Source organism: Protomyctophum bolini (assembly GCF_963924005.1).
Source record: "Protomyctophum bolini genome assembly, chromosome: 22".
Taxonomy (NCBI): Eukaryota; Metazoa; Chordata; class Actinopteri; order Myctophiformes; family Myctophidae; genus Protomyctophum; species Protomyctophum bolini.
Genome location: NC_137883.1, coordinates 21,174,945 through 21,194,345, shown reverse-complemented (window position 1 = coordinate 21,194,345; position 19,401 = coordinate 21,174,945). Strand labels below are relative to the sequence as shown.

Sequence of the window (19,401 nt, the reverse complement as noted above, 5' to 3'; positions counted from 1 at the left end):
CATTTGGGAGACGAAACCTCTAAGAGTGTCTATTATAGCTGGTAATGTCACAGCCTCATGCAGTCACTTGCACACACAACAGGAGGAAAAATAATACAGACTTTTAAAGAGCAATGAAAAACCTGGGAATCATTAGTGGGAACCGTTATCTCAAAATGTGCTTTGATGTGGTTGGTACTCATCTCGACATTTGAACCAATTCCCAACTCTAGCAGAGATGCTCACTGTGGGATGTGGGTGTGTGTGGGGTGGGGTGGGGGGTGGTGGGGGGATTGCAGAAATTCAGCCAGCAATGATACCTCAGGTGGTGTAAACTAAACGACTAAGCTCCCAGGTCCATTAACAACACAGATTTCTTTTCTTCATCCATTTCATTTTCATTGCAAGGAATCAATCACACCACCAATGTACACACACGCGCACATATACCCACAGGCCAGGCACGCACATGTGTATGTGAGCATGCATGCTTGCTCTCTCTCTCTCTCTCACACACACACACACACAGGCGCACAGAAATGTGGACGGTAACGCATTACCCTGAAGTTCTATTAAAAAGTGCATGTTTGGATTCCATGCTGATGCAGTGAATGGTGAAAGTGCCCGTAGTGCAGTCTAGAGTGGTGCTGGTCTGAATACTATCTCAATACCTCAGGGGTATACACTGTACCTGCATAAGTCTTGTAAAGAAAGGGATGCAAGAGGCGGATAAAAGCAGACCATTCTAGCTTGGAGAAATGTATCTGCACAGAAAATGAGCTCTATTATCTGTGTGTGTGTGTGTGTGTGTGTGTGTGTGTGTGTGTGTGTGTGTGTGTGTGTGTGTGTGTGTGTGTGTGTGTGTGTGTGTGTGTGTGTGTGTGTGTGTGTGTGTGTGTGTGTGTGTGTGTGTGTGTGTGTGTGTGTGTGTGTGTCTAAAAAAGGAAAGACAGGTTTTGAGGGAGACTATGTGAGTATGTGTCTTAGGTCTGGAGGTGTTGCTTTTCTTTTTCCATTACATTTCATGCCTGTGATATGAATTTAAATGATTATTCACATAATAGGCAGTAGCCTAGCCGATCGGATAGAATTGATAATGGTAGAAATTATTTTCAAACCGAAATTGCAAACCACGCGATTAGCAAATCGCAAAGGCTGTGATTTTTATTTATTGAATTAATCATAATTTTCAACCGGAGTGAGTCTGATCCAGTGTTTACGACACTTCTGTGCTGCAGTGCTCTCTATTCTAACCAATCAGAAGTGTCCCTGCAGTCTGGGCCGTGGCTCAGCGGTCCAGGCACCTTGGCTGGTAATCCAGTTTGGCAGTGTGCCACGGGTTCGACTCCCTCCATAAAAAATATAAAATAAAGGTGAAAGACACAAACAAAGTTGCATGTGCAGTTGCATGTTACTGCAGTGCCGCACACGTACGTGCCCAGTTGCCCAATACAAAGTAACCCTTTACGTCTATTCGCGTTGGTGGCTGCTAGTAACAGCAGCGGCAAGAATGCCGAGGCAGAGTCCGCACAATTCAATCCCAAAGAGAGTTTTGTGCAAGACCTGTCGTGGTACAGTCAAAACATCCCGCTGCAACACCACAAACTTCGCATGGCAGGGGATGCTGTCCCCTATTTATGTTAATGCTACAGTAACAGTGTGTGTCCCTAAGTCCCTAACTAAATTTTTGAACCCATGCACTGACTTATTTATTTGCCTTCATGATCAGGGCAGATAAACAATTAGTGCTACATCACTGGCCAAACGAAGCACTTCAAATTAAACCTTACTGCACTTGGGTTTCTAGGGCAGTATGGGTGTGACCAGGTCTTGTGCGTGCGTGTGTCATTGTGTGCCATGGTGGCTTGCCAGTTTGTGTGCCCATGCAGCTGTGTAGATGTCGTGCCAGGGTGTCTGCGGTGTCTTTGATCTCAGCAGGCAGAAACAAACAAAGGTGATAGAACTGACATGCATTGGGGCTTTGGCCAAAGCCCATTTTCCACTGCTGTTCCCCTGCTGACTCTCACCTTTTTACAGAATTATGGCATCAAACAAAAAGGCTAAGCACAAACTGACTGCTGTTACAGAATGGTAACATCAACAAAGGCTATGTACAAGCTCAATGCTGATAAAGAATTATAGCATCAAACAAAAGGCTAAGCACAAACTCACTGCTGTTACAGAATTATAACATCAAACAAAAGCACAAACTCAGTTGTTTGTTTTGTTATTTTTTAGAATATAACAGATTGGCAGGTTATGTTACGTCTTTATTTATTTTGACTACGTACAGTGGCACTGCATTGTGTATCATTTACAGTATGTTTCCTCCTTTGAATGGAGCACTGGCAGAGGTGTAGCAAACACATGCCTTATTCTGCTCTTGCATTTATGACGGTTAGCTTAGCAGATAGATAACATGATGATCTGCCCTTGTAATGTTGTATTTAATTTAAAAAGAGGACAGAGGTCCCTCTGTGCCCAGTTAAGATCTGGTGCTTTACCTCTGGCAGTTGAGGTTGGCAGATATACTGGCGTTCCTGAGGAGCAGCGACTGTGTGCTCTTTGTGACCTGGGAGTTGTAGAGGATGAGTTTCATTTTGTTTTCTATTGTCCACTATACCATGATTTAAGAAACGTTTTATTTGAAAAAAATCAGGATAAGAACCCAGATCTGTTTTGGATGTCTGAGTGTTTTGTGTTAAATTGGTTGTTCAGTAATGAAGTTTTTGTTTTTGGAAAATTCATAGAGAAGGCATGGCAGTTATGTTGGAGAACGATGTATCCATGAGTTGCACATGGAAACTGCATGTGCTTGGAAAACTGCAGCTTGAATTGTTTGTGCTGTCTTACTGTTTGTCCTGTTCTGTCTGAAGTATTGCTTCCTACTGGAGCCAGCTCTTATGAGTGCCCTTTTGATCTCTTTTCCCAATTAAATAACCTGTCTTAATGACACAGGATTAATTTGTTAAGTGCCCATTAATATAACTATGGCATATAGGCATAAAACCAAGTGATTTGCCTTCACGCATGCATGCATGCACATGCACACACACACACACACACACACACACACACACACACACACACACACACACACATATATATATATATATATATATATATATATATATATATATATATATACACGCACAGTCGCGCATGCACACACGCACGAGCGTGCACACAAACACACACACACACACACACACACACACACACACACACACATGCATACAGTGAGCTCATTAATTGGAACTTTGTGTTTACTCCCTCTCAGCACAGCAATATCATTTATGAATCCCCTCCTTCCAGTCACCCCTCTCAATTAGACAATGCATTGTTACATTTTGACGGCCAACATCAAATTAAGCTAAGATAATTAGATGGCCATCTTAAAGCAGGCCATTAAATTATGCCGTCATGTTTTGTCATTGCTACAGTATCTCAGGTTAATATGGGGGAGGGGGGGAGTAAGAAAGAAAGTTGCCCTATTTCCCTTCTCCCAAACCTGGTTTGATGTTTACTAAATCTAAATACCATTGCATTTTAGATACTGTATGTATTTTGTTTCATTAATTTATTAGAATTTTGAATGAACAAAGTGCAAAGTACCTGGCATGTTCTAAACATATCTAAACTACCTCAGGGCATCCTGGCAGTACCTAATATACAGTAAGTAGGCTACAGTAAGACAGCATCTCGCAGATGCTGATATACCACATTCATTAAAGACACAGTAACAAGAATTAAAAATGACTCACTTTAGTAAACAATAACTTGGCAGAAAAAGTAATTCATATTTGTGCCAGCATCATTAGCCTCCAGTATGTTGGCCCAGTAGGGTATTACTGCAATTACTTTAGCTTTTGTAATCAAATGATTCACCCTCTATTTTACAGGAAAAGTTAATTACATTTCCCCTGTTCTTTTATAACTTGTTATTGTCTAATAAAGCATGAAAAAATGAGAATTTTGGCGTACAGTAGCGTTAATTTGATAGCGCACTGTTGGGTGCTCTACGACCAGGGGCCAAAATCCTTACATGCAATTACAGATGAAAAGGGTTTCCTTAACAGTAACTAAAATAAACGATTCTACTGGCAAGTCGATCGTAATGTTACAAGAACCACTTGTCTTTCTTAATACTAGAGGATACAATATTGTCTTTGCCGCTCTCAAAGTCGTAATGGTCTGAAATGGAAGTGTAGCTTTGCAGGGTCAAGTGATGCAGCATGTAGGTTATGGTCAGTAATCTTTATTTGTGAGGGTAGACAAAATAATGTCAGCGGGAATTAAAGTGAAGAGAACCACACCTTCCATGACTTATGTCAATACTCAATAGACATTTGGAGGAGAGTCTGATCCTCGTGTCCATCTTGAGTGTTCCAGCAAACACATCGTAAATCTTTGTTAATATTATTTTGACTTGTTTTAAAGGACCTGGTTCTCATGCTTCCTGGTATTGTAAAACGGTCCAATGGCTTTACTATATTGTCTGAATACATGTGTCTGAAATATAGCTATGAATATAAAAAACGGTGTCCCCTGAAGTGTAACAGACACCGAGTGCACTCATTCCAGTATATTAACCTCCCAAAGAATCATCTTTTAATTGATGCACCAAAGTGAGAGCTCATTTAGTGCTTTATAAAAGCTCTGTTTAGGCCCAAATGATTTCCAACAATCCATGAAATCGTGAGTCAATAGACGAAAGTTTGTTTCAGTAATTTATACCCTGGGGGAAATGGAGACAGAATTCTCCCACATTAGCAGCTGGATGTCATAACATATCATAAAGCAGCCTCTTAACCCTGTCTGAACTTATCATGGCACCAATTAGTCGTCAGGAAGAGAAGGCCACACAACCAGGGATGTAATTCATACTCGTATTGCAAAAGGGCAACATTCCTCGTTAGTATGAAGAGGCACAATATGTGTGCATGGGGTGTACTATGAAGGATGATGGTTCTGATAAAAAAGAAAAGAGAGAAGGGAACAAAATAAATAAATATGAAGAAGTTATGTCACTGCAAAAGATAATGCATGACAGCAATAAACGTAGCATACTCTGTCAACAATATTTTCCCATTACAATATATATAATACTATATTGTTAATAATACCCCGTGCCCTATAGAGACTAACATGAAGAAGACACACACACTCATCAGTTCACACTGTTGCTTCCAATTAATCAAAGCTGGCCTGCTTGGAAGTGTCAGTGGTGTGTGTTCCTCAAAAAGTATCGATCTGAATTAATTGGACACTGAACATGGACATTTTTAACATGCTGAATTGATTGTTCGTCGGTCACCTCTCTTCTGCAGTGCTGGCAATTCTCCTGGTGCCTGGGTGGTGCCATTAGTACTGTTAAGGGGAGGGGTGTTTTATATTGCAGAGCTTTTCTAATTGTAGTAAAGTGGCACCTGAAATATGAAATGGTAATGATGTAATTGTATATCAGTTTGGTTTCAGTTTGGTTTGGGCAAGCTAGAGAGCAGCCAGAGGGAGAGCTTTTATGGAGCCCTTCATGCCATGGAAGGGTTTAGCCCGTAAATGTAATTACCTAGGTTGCTGTTCTTTTGGCCTTAATTTGCCTGTGTTCAATGTGATTTTGTGTTTTGTGCTCTGGACAGTGGTCTGATTCTTGGAGCCTTGGCCCTCCGGCCAAACTTTACAATTAGCACATGAACCCTGGCATCCCTATATTCTGGGGCGAACATAACAGTGAAGAAAGCTAATCTACAAGCTCACGTGTCGCAGCCCGCCACGTTGTGAGCTTGTGGATCGACTAGAGATTTGGTATAGAGGGGGAAAAAGGAGCTGACCGATTTTTAGAGGCCTGGGTGACACGGGTCAACTAAGGGTTCATGTGGTTACATAGAATTTGTCAATCAATGTTAATATTTGTCTTTCTTTCCCCCTCCTTCCCTTTGTTTCTCTTAAGGTCTCCACAGAATGGAGCGAGAATGAACAGAGAGCGGCTTAAAAAAAAGCATGAACTGGAGGTTTATTGAGGTCATCTGCTTCCTGTTTATATGGGACCATATAACAGTTCAGTCTTCCCGCCAGGATCCGTCAGCCACTGAGCAGCATGTTACCAAGCAATATGACTGGCTCATCTCTGACCGCGGACCTTTCCACCACTCTCGGAGTTACCTCTCCTTCGTGGAAAGATTCCGCCAAGGATTTACAACCAGATATAAAATTTATAGGTGAGTCTACATTCAGTCAAGCATTTCGTGCTGATGATGCCATGCAAGGTTTTACGATGCTGTCTTCTTAATGCATTTTCTTTATTCCCACGGCGCCAGCCAGCAAGCTGTGGTATTTCAATGGTAAATGCATTCAGTACACCCATGGACGATTTGCCATAGTGCCAACACAAATCAAATTGCTACCGCACCTGCGCAAATCGCCTTTGTTAGGTGTGCAAAGACTAAAGAGGCAAATGATGAATAACCACACCACTGAGTTGTGGGCTTTAACATAATACTTGTTCAGCTGGAAAAAGTTAAACACACAGTTACATTACATTCAGGCACTTTCATGAATACCTGATTTTATTCTTATTACCATGTATTTATGAAAATGCTTTGCTGTATATACTATTGATCATTTCTGTACGGTGGTTTAAATTGATTGCAGCTGACTGGCACAATTCAAAATGGGACCTTTTCTTTGTGGGACTAAATCTTTGTGTAAAACAATAGTTTGAGAATCTGCCATCATGTTATTAATGGTCTGAGATTATTTGGCTATGCAGAAATACATGTGTGTGGTTTTTAAATGTGTAAGTAATACTCATTGCTCATGCAATCTCAGCTGCAGTGTGAATGATTGACAAACATTGACAAACATCTCAACCATTTGCTACTAACTATGCCACAGGGATGTGTCTTTAGATCTGCATTCAACTTGTTAAATAGTATGTCCGTGTAGTGTTCTACATACATCATGCTAAAAATATATAGAACCTGAATATAGAGAGCCTGATTGTCAGGCAATTGTATGGCACATTTTATTTAGCATTTAGGATACATAACAGCATAATTGTCTCGACTTGTTTGTCTGCTTCACCCATTTATAAACACCTGCTATACTAAATTTGGTTCCTGTAAGCTTTGCCCTGTACTGTATTGGATAACATTAAAAAAAAATTAGCATGCTTCAAGCAGAACATTTTGTGAAGATGATTTAGCAGTGAGCTTAATTGCATGTCTAGTGTGGCAGTATTTCTAAGCTGTGTAGAGGAGTAGAGAGAGTCATCACTTTTCATAGGATATTATATGAAAAGTTCTGCTTAGGGTATCATACAATGATACAAATCCCCATGAGATTAAGTTGCCTTAACCCTAGACCTTCCCTAAATCCCAATGATATCTTTATCTCCACCAGGTGAACATGTTCTTAGCTGTGTGTGTGTGTGTGTGTGTGTGTGTGTGTGTGTGTGTGTGTGTGTGTGTGTGTGTGTGTGTGTGTGTGTGAGAGAGAGAGAGAGATGCGTGTGTGCGTGCGAGAGGGAGAGAGAGAGAGAGAGAGAGAGTTTTATGTTACTGTACTTTGACATATTGAAGTATTATTAGGACATGACACCTGGCAGCGAGTTGTGGTCTAGGTCAGTGGTTTTCAACGCTTTTCATTTCAAGGCCCATTATTTATTCGCCGAAAATACCCGACAGGATCCGAAACCCGTACGGGTCGGATCAATTTTGATCCGACAAATTAAAACAACTACATTGACATGGTGTGGCTAAAATTGTAAAATGGTCTCGATGATGATAGATGTTTTTTTTAAATAATATTCAGGAGAGCTGTGTCGGAACTGTGTCAATCTCAAGCATTACATTTCTGTTTAATTTAGTTTAGTTCAAAGTAACAAAGATATTGCCCTGAGAATTGAGGTTTGAGGCACAAAGAAATATAAACCCTTCAAGACAGTCCTAGGGATTATTTCAATTAGAACATCATGATTGATCAGTCATGTCAGACGCAGTGCAGAACACTGCAATGTGCAGCAGAAGAGCTTTGCAACCTTGAAAATGTCAAAACTAAAATGTTTACCAAAATTAGTTATTAGTAACAATGGAGTTATTGTCATTTACTCTCATTTGCTCATGAGAGTAGCAAATAATGGCATACAATACAAAAAAATTAATTATATGTAAAAAAAGAAATTGGCATTCAGACAGCCAGCAATGGGTAGAACACTCCAAAAAATGTTTTGTCTCTGTGACACATCTAGTGGCCTCAATCTGCATTCAAAGATGTTCTTAGAAGCTTTGTCATTGGACGAAAAAGACCTGGTCGCAGATCGACCAATGACAAAGCTTCTAGGAAAATCTTTGAATGCAGATGTGTCACAGAGACTAAATCTTTTTAGGAGCGTTCTACCCATTGCTGGCTGTCTGAATAATAATAATAATAAAAAAAGTCATTACAATTTTGACATATTATTGTTTATACTGTAGCTGCTTTAAAACGACTTGATGCATTGTTGTAGTAGGCTACAACACTTTCATGTATTCTTGGCGCCAAGCAGTGTGTTTTGACACACTGCTGTCATGACATTCAAAATATGTATCTTTTTCCGCCTCTGTTTGCTTTGCCTTTGCATTGCAAATCTTCTTACAGCTGACTGGTGAGGTATTGCAAATTGAAATCTAGGAGCATCCTTGTCACAGTCATGTACTTTGATTTCCTTGTACTGTGTAGCGTAAGGTCTCAGAGAGAGAGAGAGAGAGAGAGAGAATGTGAAAGAATGGTTTTACACCTTCATTTGGCAATGGGTGTCTGTTGATATAGCTTATACTGCAGCCCAACTCCCTGCTGCCTTGACAGCCTTAATATTGTCACATGAACAGTAAACAGCTCATTTGCATAATATGGAGCTTGACTGGGACGTTGCACACAGACAGGAATCTCAGAAGCTGTGTGTCCTAAATCCCAAAGACATCATGCAGCCGTCAGTGTGTGGAGGGTGAGGAGGGGGTTTGATGGGCACAAAGCAGCCCCCTATTGTATCTCCCCACTTTCTCTCTTGTTTTTGCTCTTTCTTCCCCTCTCTTTTTTTAAACCATTATAGAGGCATCAAATTGAGCCATAAATACAAGGTGTCGCCTTGCTCATCACAGGACAATTAAATACTGCATGGATGCTGCGAAGAATAGAGTGCACTTACCATTAAAAATGTAATATCTGCAGTCACATCTGTCAGACATGTGCAGGGCTGAGACAAAGTTCTCTGAGACGTCTATCAAGTGGCATGCAAGGACAAAATCATAAAAACCTATAATACTCCCCTTTTGCAATCCTCTGATCATTCCAGTAAGTATTTTCTAAATGGTCAGTTTGTGTAAAGTAACTACTGTATAAGTACAATTATTTAAATACAATTGTGAGGTATTTCCAATACTTTTACTTTTACCTCAGCTCAGATCCAAATATTGTACTTTTACTCCACTATTATTTGAAAACTTTAGTTACTAGTTAATTTCTACATTTTGATTATTATTACAAAACATACATTACCCAATTCAGCCCCATACATTTCGGCCATTTAAAAGCTCACAATGTGTCGCGATGCATTGTGAGCTTGTAGATCTGCTACAATCTGCTTTACTTCAACCGGAAAGCCACTCTACCACACAAACCACTGTTGCCAACTAATGAGAATATACATAAATACTGCAACATTCAGTGTATCACTGTAAATAATCATACAGACCCCAGAATATAATTTTCGATTTTGAATTCCTCTGTAACTTGTCGAATATAACTACTACTGTGTTTATCAAGCACAACATTTTTAGGACAATCTCAAAGGCCATGGAGTTCTTTATTCAATTCAATTCAATTATACCTTAAGAAGTAACAAAGCGACCATTTGCAGTTTTTTGTATTTTAGTTGTTCTACTTCTTTCTGGCTTCCAACAAGTACGTCAAAAAGTAATAAATGCTCTACTCTAACCGGCAATGAGGACTGAATCGCTTTGTAAATTTCCCCAGGGGCTCCCTCTGTCTTGGCGTTTTAGTGGTGGAAAGTGGCTGAATCAGATTTGTGGAGAGACAAAGCATCCATTCCTCTCCGACTCTCTTATCAAGAGAGATTACCCTGGAGGCGTACTGCCGGGACAATGCCAACCTGATCAGCAACAAACAAATCTCCCTCATCTTTAATAACCCGGGCACTGTGCCTCATTCCGAAGGCCAAACACACAGATTTGGATGTGCCAGCCACTTGCTGGGTAATCTGAAAAGGTCACCATCATTTGAAGGGAAAAGACCCCACAGGCCAACAATTACCCTCTACACCTAGATTTATGAATGTCCCTTAAAGAAATGATTAGAAAGCTTTGCGTAAGTAATTGTCACTGACGTGTCGCTGTCAATTGCAATCGCAAAGCTGAACAACCGTTTTCTCAAAATGTTATGCAGATGCTATGCATGAGTGTGCATTTCCTGTATAGCATTCATCATACACAAGACAGCCACTCTCGATGCTTGCTGTGTGTTGCACTACTTGCCTCAGATTGAATCGTTATTGACTGTGCATATCAATCTCTGCTTGAGTGAGTGCTGAAACTCAATGGCCTGTTTTGCTCAGGCTAGCATCTCTGTAGCTTGTACTCTATTATGAGGTCGAATGTGTTTCAGATGATGCGAGTTCACTGTTTGGTCTTTGTTTGTGGGCCTCTATCTCAAGTTCTTGTGTGGCTGAGGGAAAATCCAATATAAATGCAAATCTGGTATAACCATTAATGCATTTTAAAGGCTGCAAATCAACATTTCACTGTAATCAAAGGAGCGAGATGGAGGTTGTTATTTAGAATGAAAATGTTTCTGAAAATAGCACGGCCCTCATTGATCAGGGGTTGAGAGGGGATGCTGTGGTGAGTGAATGGGGAGGCTAACCTCAGCCACTGATCAAACACTGAGAATATGTCCTGGGTTTTAAATCAATTCTTACAATGATCTGTGGAAAAACAACACTTAGGCATCACTCAGAGTCAGATGTCCAAATGAACGACAAAAACGGCATACTATGTTTGGACTGGATTGTTTTGCGGTTTCCTCCAGTTGCACAGACTATCGTACAGATGTACAGTAAGAAGTGATTGGTTTTGTTACGGCATGGCAATAAAAAAAGTTGGGGGACGCACGGATCCGCTTCAGCCTTCTGGATCACAACACACATATCTAAGGTCCATGCCTGAAATGCTTGAAATGCCGTGTTCCCGGAAGTAGGTGATTACCGGTGGTGTATCCGGTTTACACCCCGGGTCCAGTGGGTCGACAGAATAAGATAAAAGCACTGAAATACATTGGAGGTGGCGGATGAATTATTTTAATACCTGGCTATCAATAATTTTAAGCACTGTTTGTTTTCCAGTTGGTCTAGTATTCACTCCCATCCCACTCGGACAGTAGCTACTAGCGATGTAATCATCCAAATTTTAGATTGGATCTTTGAACCCCTCACAAGACAGGATAATCTGGGCAGATAATCGTTTCCGATCAGCCTTGAAGCACGGGAAAGCCGATTGTGTAGAGGCTTGTTTCCAACCCCAAATCTCCCCAATTCTCCTAGTGTGCGCTCAGCTTCAGATTTAGCACAAAGCTCAAATCAGTATTGCAGAAGTTATGTAACATACACAATACGAAAAAAAATTGGCTCAATAAAAAGTTTAAAGAAATAATAAATAAGAAACTAATACATATTGTGAATGTAAGCAGGGCATAACACATCTATTTTGACACATGCTGTTAAACACTCTTAGTGCAATCTTAATTATAGCATCACATTTCATCCAAAGTGAGAAACTCTACATTATCTTTTGCATAGCCATATGCAGAAACCTCAACCAACCTCATGAATATACTTTATTTGCGTCAAATTATGTATTCACACTTATGTATATGTATATCACTTGGACACTTACAGTCTCAAATTCAGTCTTCACTTGGTCACTTGGTCAAACTTGGTCCTTTCATCATCTCAGAATAGTTTTAGAAAGACACCAAAATCATGATACATGTTTTTATTTATTGCATCCTCTACTATTGCAATGGTGTAGAAATAAACAAACAAGCTCAATATGTTACAAATTGTTCAGCATGTGGTTGCTAGGCTTTTAACATTTGATGCCTTTCAGGCATCGACACTAAGGGTCGTCCGCCACCTGCCCCTGGCATGTAAATAAAACCTTCGGGCAGGTGGAGTTTGCTTTCAGGTTGCCCCGACCAGGCAAGTGTTTGTTTGAGATTTAAATCACAATGAATTATGTAAATAGTTATATTGCATTATTATATGCGTAAAAAATATTTTTCTTTTAGTCTGTTTAATGGTCTTATAATTAAGATTAGTGATTTTAGTAGTGAAACAAATAATTTAACACAATATTGTAAGCTTGGAGATTTATGATCTTCACAAGTCCATGTTCATGACATGAAATTAAACGAACCCCATGTTTAGTTTATGCTGCATAAATCCAGCTGTGGTGTTTGAGAGACAAGACATCCTCATTAATTTGCAACCCTGGTCTAGCACAATTTGTTCAATGTAAGGGGATTATGCACCTCTCTAATTGAACATTTTCTTCATCAGCTTAATTAGTCTCTCCTCTAATCAGTTCACAGACAGTCACCTGATCAGAAGTAGAACTAGACATTAGTGAATGATATACAGGACATATTTGCATATGCAAACATCTAGTTAACCTCCGCTTTGATGAGACGGATGCAGCATTTTAGTCCTGCAGCCTTAAGCAACCTATTCGGGGGGGGGGGGGGGTGAACATTTAGCGAGAATAGCTATTTCCGGCGAAAAAGGAGTGGACCAAGTACAGATAGACCCCTGGGAGACCCTGCAGGGTTTAGGACCCTGTGTTACTTTAATGCACCGTTCAGCATTGTACAGTATAATGAGCTTTCTGTGAACTCCTTCATGTGTTCTGTGTGAATATAATGCCTGTCAGAGGGCACTGATCTAGGCCACGTTTATTTTTAACGGAGACAATACATATCTCTTGTCCTACTCGCGGCCTCTGCTGAATGAGTTTGGAAGATGAGCCATCCGTAATTGGAGAGAGCAACGGGGCCGGTCATTTAGATGCAGTCTGCAGATTTGCTGAGACAGGCTGAGGGGAATGTTTAATTCAGCGGGCAGCAGCCACACACGCAGAGAGAGGGAGAGGGAGAGGGAGAGAGAGTGGGAGGAGAGAGAGAGAGAGAGAGAGAGAGAGATCAGAAAGTCAAGAGAGATGGGACATGATGTATAGTGAGAAGACAGAAATATTGAAGGAGTTGAGTCACCATTAAGCAGCAAGACAGCAATGGAGAGGCCAAAAGTGCATGAGAGAAGATATGATTGACAGAGACAGAGAGAAGGGTGTGTGTGTGTGTGTGTGTGTGTGTGTGTGTGTGTGTGTGTGTGTGTGTGTGTGTGTGTGTGTGTGTGTGTGTGTGTGTGTGTGTGTGTGTGTGTGTGTGTGTGTGTGTGTGTGTGTGTGTGTGTGTGTGTGTGTGTGTGTGTGTGTGTGTGTGTGTGTGTGTGTGTGTGTGTGTGTGTGTCAAAATGGGGGAGAGAGGGCAGGCAGGTAGCCTGACAGCGAGGTCAGTGTGAAGGTGAGAACTAATCAGGGGCTCCCTCACAACAACATACTCCCCTACTGCCCCCTACGCCTTCTCTCTTTAACATTACTGCATGTCTCTCTATATCCAGAAAATGACTTTCATTAGCCAATTTTCGGATCTGTCACATTAGACTCGTGACTTACAACCATTGGGGCTGTGTAATTCCAGCATTTATATTTTATGGCATGGCTCTGCAGGAGGCTTGCCACCTATAAGATGTGTGTGCCTGTCCTCTCGCAAACCCCTGCACTGACAAAGGAAAGATATGCAGAGATTCTGCACATTTATAGATTTTTGTAATGGAAGGCAGTAGCCTATAGCTCTCTCGGATTGGGCCCAAATCTGGGGTCATACTACAGTATACTGTATGTCATTGATACATACTGTAGACGGATATCATGGAGGACTGATATCACAGACTGGCCCCAGATCTACATTGGAGCCTTAATATTTGTTTCCCCCTTGAGGCAATAATATTTCAATATAGGCTCATAGTAAAAGTCTATGTTCAAGTATCTACATAGATTCTGCATGCACTACACTTACCAAAACACGTAGAATTAGTCAAATCCCTAGCATCTGAACACACTCTTAATTTGGACAGTGGTTGATCTTCCCCCGCTTGTCACACTGCAGTAGCAAATGTCCGCAGTTGTCAAAACACACATGTGGTTGTGGTTATGAGGATCTTGAGGTGTAATGTCTCTTCTTATATGACGTGTGGTAGAGAGGAGTAGGATGGACTGGGGAACTTTGGACGCTGACTTGCTTCAAACTGTGGGTGAATGCCCGTACCTCTTGTTGAAGTCAAGGATGTATCCAATTCCAAGCAAACATACCACTGTACCTTGACTCGGTGTGTGGGGTCTTGTGCAATTGTACCGGCATGTCAAAAAAAAATCAATGCCTCCCATGTGCTGCTTGTAGGCAGGAATGAGTGATGGGCATGTGACGGAAATCGGTGCGTCGGCCTCTTTGCTCCATCGTTTGACAGTCCCAGTCCCTTAGGCATTGCTCAGCGGGTTGACATGTTTGTTGTCAAGCCATTTCACTGCGATCTCCCCTTCAGCAGACCTGTAATCAAAGGCTCCACATCCTTTCAGCAATCACCTCTTTGTCTGCTATCAGGGGAGCTCCGCCAATGCGCTTTGATCAGACAGTGTCGATGCACTTGACTGCAAGTTGAAACTGGTGAATCACGTTGTCGCAGAAGAAGACTGGAAGCCCCCGGTGTTGTGGTTTTGCATAACGCTAACGTTGTCAACAGTACTTTGGCCCCTAGAGGTAGCACAAGCTTACACCCAATCTCTTCGCGGGAAACAGTCGATCTACTAGCTCAGCTCACAGGGCCTTGCAATGCTTTGCAAGCTTGTACATTTAGCTTTTAGACTTTATACTGAATGCCACCATGACCTCATCCAGACTGTGCTTGTAGGTGGATGGGATCAGGACACACTGGCTATGAAGCGTTTCAAAAAGTGGGTTAATTTTGTTGAACTGGTCTGGGCTGTCATTGCATTGCTGATTATCACTAAATTGAATGCACCGGCATAACAGCCTGAATCTTTTCCTGGGCATGATATCAGCTATCACGTTGAAACATGATTCGTGGTGCCAGTAGTCCTCTGTGGCTGGGAAGCTGAAAACACCCACGAATAGTAGTATTGCCAGGAAATCTTCCATTTCTTCAGGGCTAGTCTTGATTGGATCCCCCAACTCGCGGTCAGAATACAGATTGCTGTGTTGAGCAATATGTCATCATACTTACAGATTATCTCTGCGCCTTTGTTTGGGCCTGAGGGTGAACTTGGGTCAGGCAAGTTCAGCCAAGGAAAGCATTTTTTCCACCCCATTTTCTTATGAATATGGGGTGGAATATGAATATGAAGCCATGCCAATCAAGCAAATCTATCCAGATTCCAAATCATCATCATCATTTATTTACCTCACGACCATGATCACATGGTTTGGAGCACAGATTCATAAAAGTATACAATCGGAATTAAGTATACAATACATTACAGGTTACACGATATACATAGACATATCGGAAGGCTTTCCTTATTTGTACAGTGGAAGAACATTTTTCAGAAAAGCAAATGAATTGGATTCTGAGCTGGGTGTGGCTGCACACCTGTTGTGCATCGATCTGCTCGATACACACAGAATAAATCTGTTATCCCCAGACATTCAAGAGAGAGCCCCTGTCATGACAGCAATTCCATCTGATCTGGCTTGTAACCCCTTGCCACGCCCTATACTAAATGCGCTTGAAGCGTACTACAGTGTCTGTTCCCCTGAGTGTCAGAGGACCACAAGCCGCAGAAGTGGCAGGTGCTATAGCCATTTGTGGTGCAGTAGTTAGCTGACTGATTGAACAGTTTATTCAAGGATGAAATTGGGATTGTGAAAAAATATTTTAGCATAATAAAACTATAGACCTAATCATAATAACAAAATTAATGATCATATTCTTTTCCCCCATCATCTACAGTAGTGTTTTTCTTTTTTTCTTAAACATCCCTAAAGTGCTTAGTCCGGTTGAGTTCAAATAAGATGTAGGCCCAGTAACTTAAAATGTGCTTTACAAAACAGTTGAACACTACATCAAAGGGTTCATTTTAATCATTCGTACCAGCGATTAGGCCAAATGATTGTCAACAGCTTTTGTGTTCAAAACAATGCACACACACACACACACACACACACACACACACACACACACACACACACACACACACACACATTTCCTGGGGCTCCGCGCAATCACAGGGCTGAAACAGAGACTGGGCGTTGATCTCCTTTGCTCAGCTGCAATTTTGGGGGAATCAACAGGGGCTGATCTGGGGAGGGACTCAGTGCCACTTCCCCTTTCCAACCTAACGATAATCAGCCCCCGCTGTGGGACGACTTAATTACTGGCAGGGAAGAGATGGTAATTAGAGGAGAAAACGGGAGGCTAGGAGGAAGTGTCAGGGTTAAGTACTGACTAATTCACTGTGTGGGACGTCTGCGCCACTCTCCCTCGAGACTCACGATGCGTCTCCACAGAGGCAACAAGCTCTGATGTGGAGAAGATACTTGTATGTTCATTTCAGAGTATGTGTGTTGACATCATTATCTCATACCATTTGCACCATATGTGGTAGCTATATGCTAAGTGCAATAGTTTGGACGTAGTTCAGTGATTTTTTATTTGATTCAAATCATCACATCATGAGAGTATGACTTGCCGTTCCAACTGGCTTAATCAGACAACTAAATTCAAAAATATATATCCATGTCAGGATACTGTATGTAAGATGATACCAGTCCATTAAGACCACTAAATGCACATGCTCTTCCTGAACCGTTATCTTTCAGTTCTCGTAACCACTTTATTTTGTACTTTGTCGTACAACGGTGCATGTCACATGAAAATATTGAAAATATTGGAAACGGCAAAAAATGCAAGCCCTGCCAGCGTTCAACATATCACATTTTACGTTTTTAGTTAGACAATGTTTCAATATGTTTGAAATGTTTTGCCTATATTATGTCCATCTTTAATTAACACTTGATTTTAAATTTTGAATAAAGAAACTTTGAAGGTATTCTTGAGTCTCTTGATAGTAAACAGATAGTAGCTTTTCTCAATAACAGACCAGTGCCTTGTCTCAAGTTACATTAGCATTGAAGTGGATGCTGTAAAGCAATATTTTGTTTCAAGTTATTGATTGACTTTGTGAGTACAGTAACCATTTAAAAGGTGTGATAATGCTTGGGTCAGTTCTGCTTCACCAGGGTCAGGGTTTATTTTCCAATAATGGCAGCCTCACTGTTCATTATCCCATATATAGTTGATTTGTATTGCATTCATTGTCATAATGTACCAGCCTTCCTTGTAGGCTACATCAAATGGTTAACCGATTCCCATTTCAATTTTACAATTTACAATTTAGGCATTTAGCAGACGCTCTTGATCCAGAGCGACTTACATTTAAGCAAAAACAAAGCATGTCATACATCACATATATAAAAAGTAGTTATCATGAATCGTGTATAAGCTAAGAACATAACAGTGATGAGCTAAGAACATTTCAAGCTAAGAACATTTCAAGCTAAGAACATTTCAAGGTTGATACTAGCAATCAAACATTGTTCTTGCAATCAGATTAACACCATCTAAACTGCCAGAAAGTTACTGAAGATGATGAATTACTGTCACTCATATGGGTTAGTCACTTAACCACTATATACTTTTGTTGTATAACAAATGGGGGGAAAGCAGATTTGCTACCTTTTCCTTCTTATTATCTCCCTCCTTTTTCCCATCTTTGAAAGATTGTGGCTATAAGGACATGCCTGAAATAGGGACGGCAGGTTGACAGACAAAGACTTAGACGGGTTGCATGGTTTTCTCTCCACACCTGAACCAGCTGTGATTGATTACCACCTTTTGTCTGGATGTTGTAACTGTCCATTACGCTGGAGTCTCAGTTCAAGTCATTCACTAGATGTAACTGTCCGTGGTGCTGCAGTTCAGTCTCAGTTCAAGTCATCACAGTACAGATGTAACTGTCTATGGTGCTGAAGTCTCTGATCAAGTCATTCACAGTGTATAGTGTGTGTGTGTGTGTGTGTGTGTGTGTGTGTGTGTGTGTGTGTGTGTGTGTGTGTGTGTGTGTGTGTGTGTGTGTGTGTGTGTGTGTGTGTGTGTGTGTGTGTGTGTGTGTGTGTGTGTGTGTGTGTGTGTGTGTGTGTGTGTGTGTGTGTGTGTGTGTGTGTGTGTGTATATATATGTCTAGGTTCTGAAGTCTCAGTTCAAGTCATTCACATGTAACTCTCCATGGAGCTGGAGTCTCATTTCTCGTCATTCCATATTTTCAGCCTCTGCAGTTCACCATGTGCTGTGTAACAGTGTAGCCAGGTCAATATTTATGCCATTCCAATAAAACCTTTCTCTATTCTTAGGGAGAAGACAGTGTAATGGTAATGGCGTCATATTAGTTAGCTATGAACTAATGCAGTCACAGCACATGGGTGGAATCCCCTCATCATTGTATTTAGCAGATGACTGAGAGTTATTGCATAGCAAATTCAGTTCAGCAGCAAATAGATGGGATACAATCAGCAGCATCTGGGGCATTGACAGTAGCATTTGTTTCATTTTACTGCATGTCTGCGTTGACCTTCGTAGCTCTTCTATGCAAATGGGGGAAAGCAATGGTGGGTATGAATTAAATGACTTGGAAAAAGGGAGGAGAACATTTAAACTATAGGAAACCTACTGTATGTCAAGCCAACTTGAGTTTTGTAAATATAAAGAACGTACTTTTGGTGATAATTTCAACCAGTTATCAGACATTGGAAAAATATATTACTTTACTTTACTTTATTTGTTTATTTGGACAGGGCAATGCATATTAATTGACGTCGGACATAAATACACCAGATATAGCACGGCACAATTTTTCATCCGCAGTCCTCACAAGAAACACAAAACGGAAAAACAAACAGTCAAACAGTGGAATACATTTACATAACATTACATAGGGAACACATCATAACAAAATAAATACACCTAAAATAAGCATGAATGGTTGCAGCTTTGGTTTTCAAGCAACCATTTTTTCAGATTGTATTTAAAAGAGGGAAATGTAGCACAATCCCTTATACGCAGAGGAAGGCCATTCCATGCTACACAACCCTGTACTGAGAGGACATTTTGGCCGAATGTTGTTTGCCGGTGCGGCACTTCGCAGTCTCCTCGAGTGGTGGCTCTGGTACTGATTCCCCTATCGG

At 41.0% G+C, this 19,401-nt stretch overlaps 1 protein-coding gene across 1 annotated transcript in view; it reads left to right on the top strand.

Annotated features, from left to right (window-relative positions):
- Positions 1-5,979: 5,979 nt before the first annotated feature.
- brinp1 (bone morphogenetic protein/retinoic acid inducible neural-specific 1) overlaps positions 5,980-19,401 on the top strand; it is a gene marked incomplete at both ends in the record, with an annotated part of 103,356 nt that continues 89,934 nt past the window's right edge. Inside the window, one exon of the mRNA XM_080755795.1 lies at positions 5,980-6,197. Within this exon, the coding sequence (XP_080611921.1) occupies positions 5,980-6,197 (218 nt within the window). The remainder of the gene's footprint in view (positions 6,198-19,401) is intronic.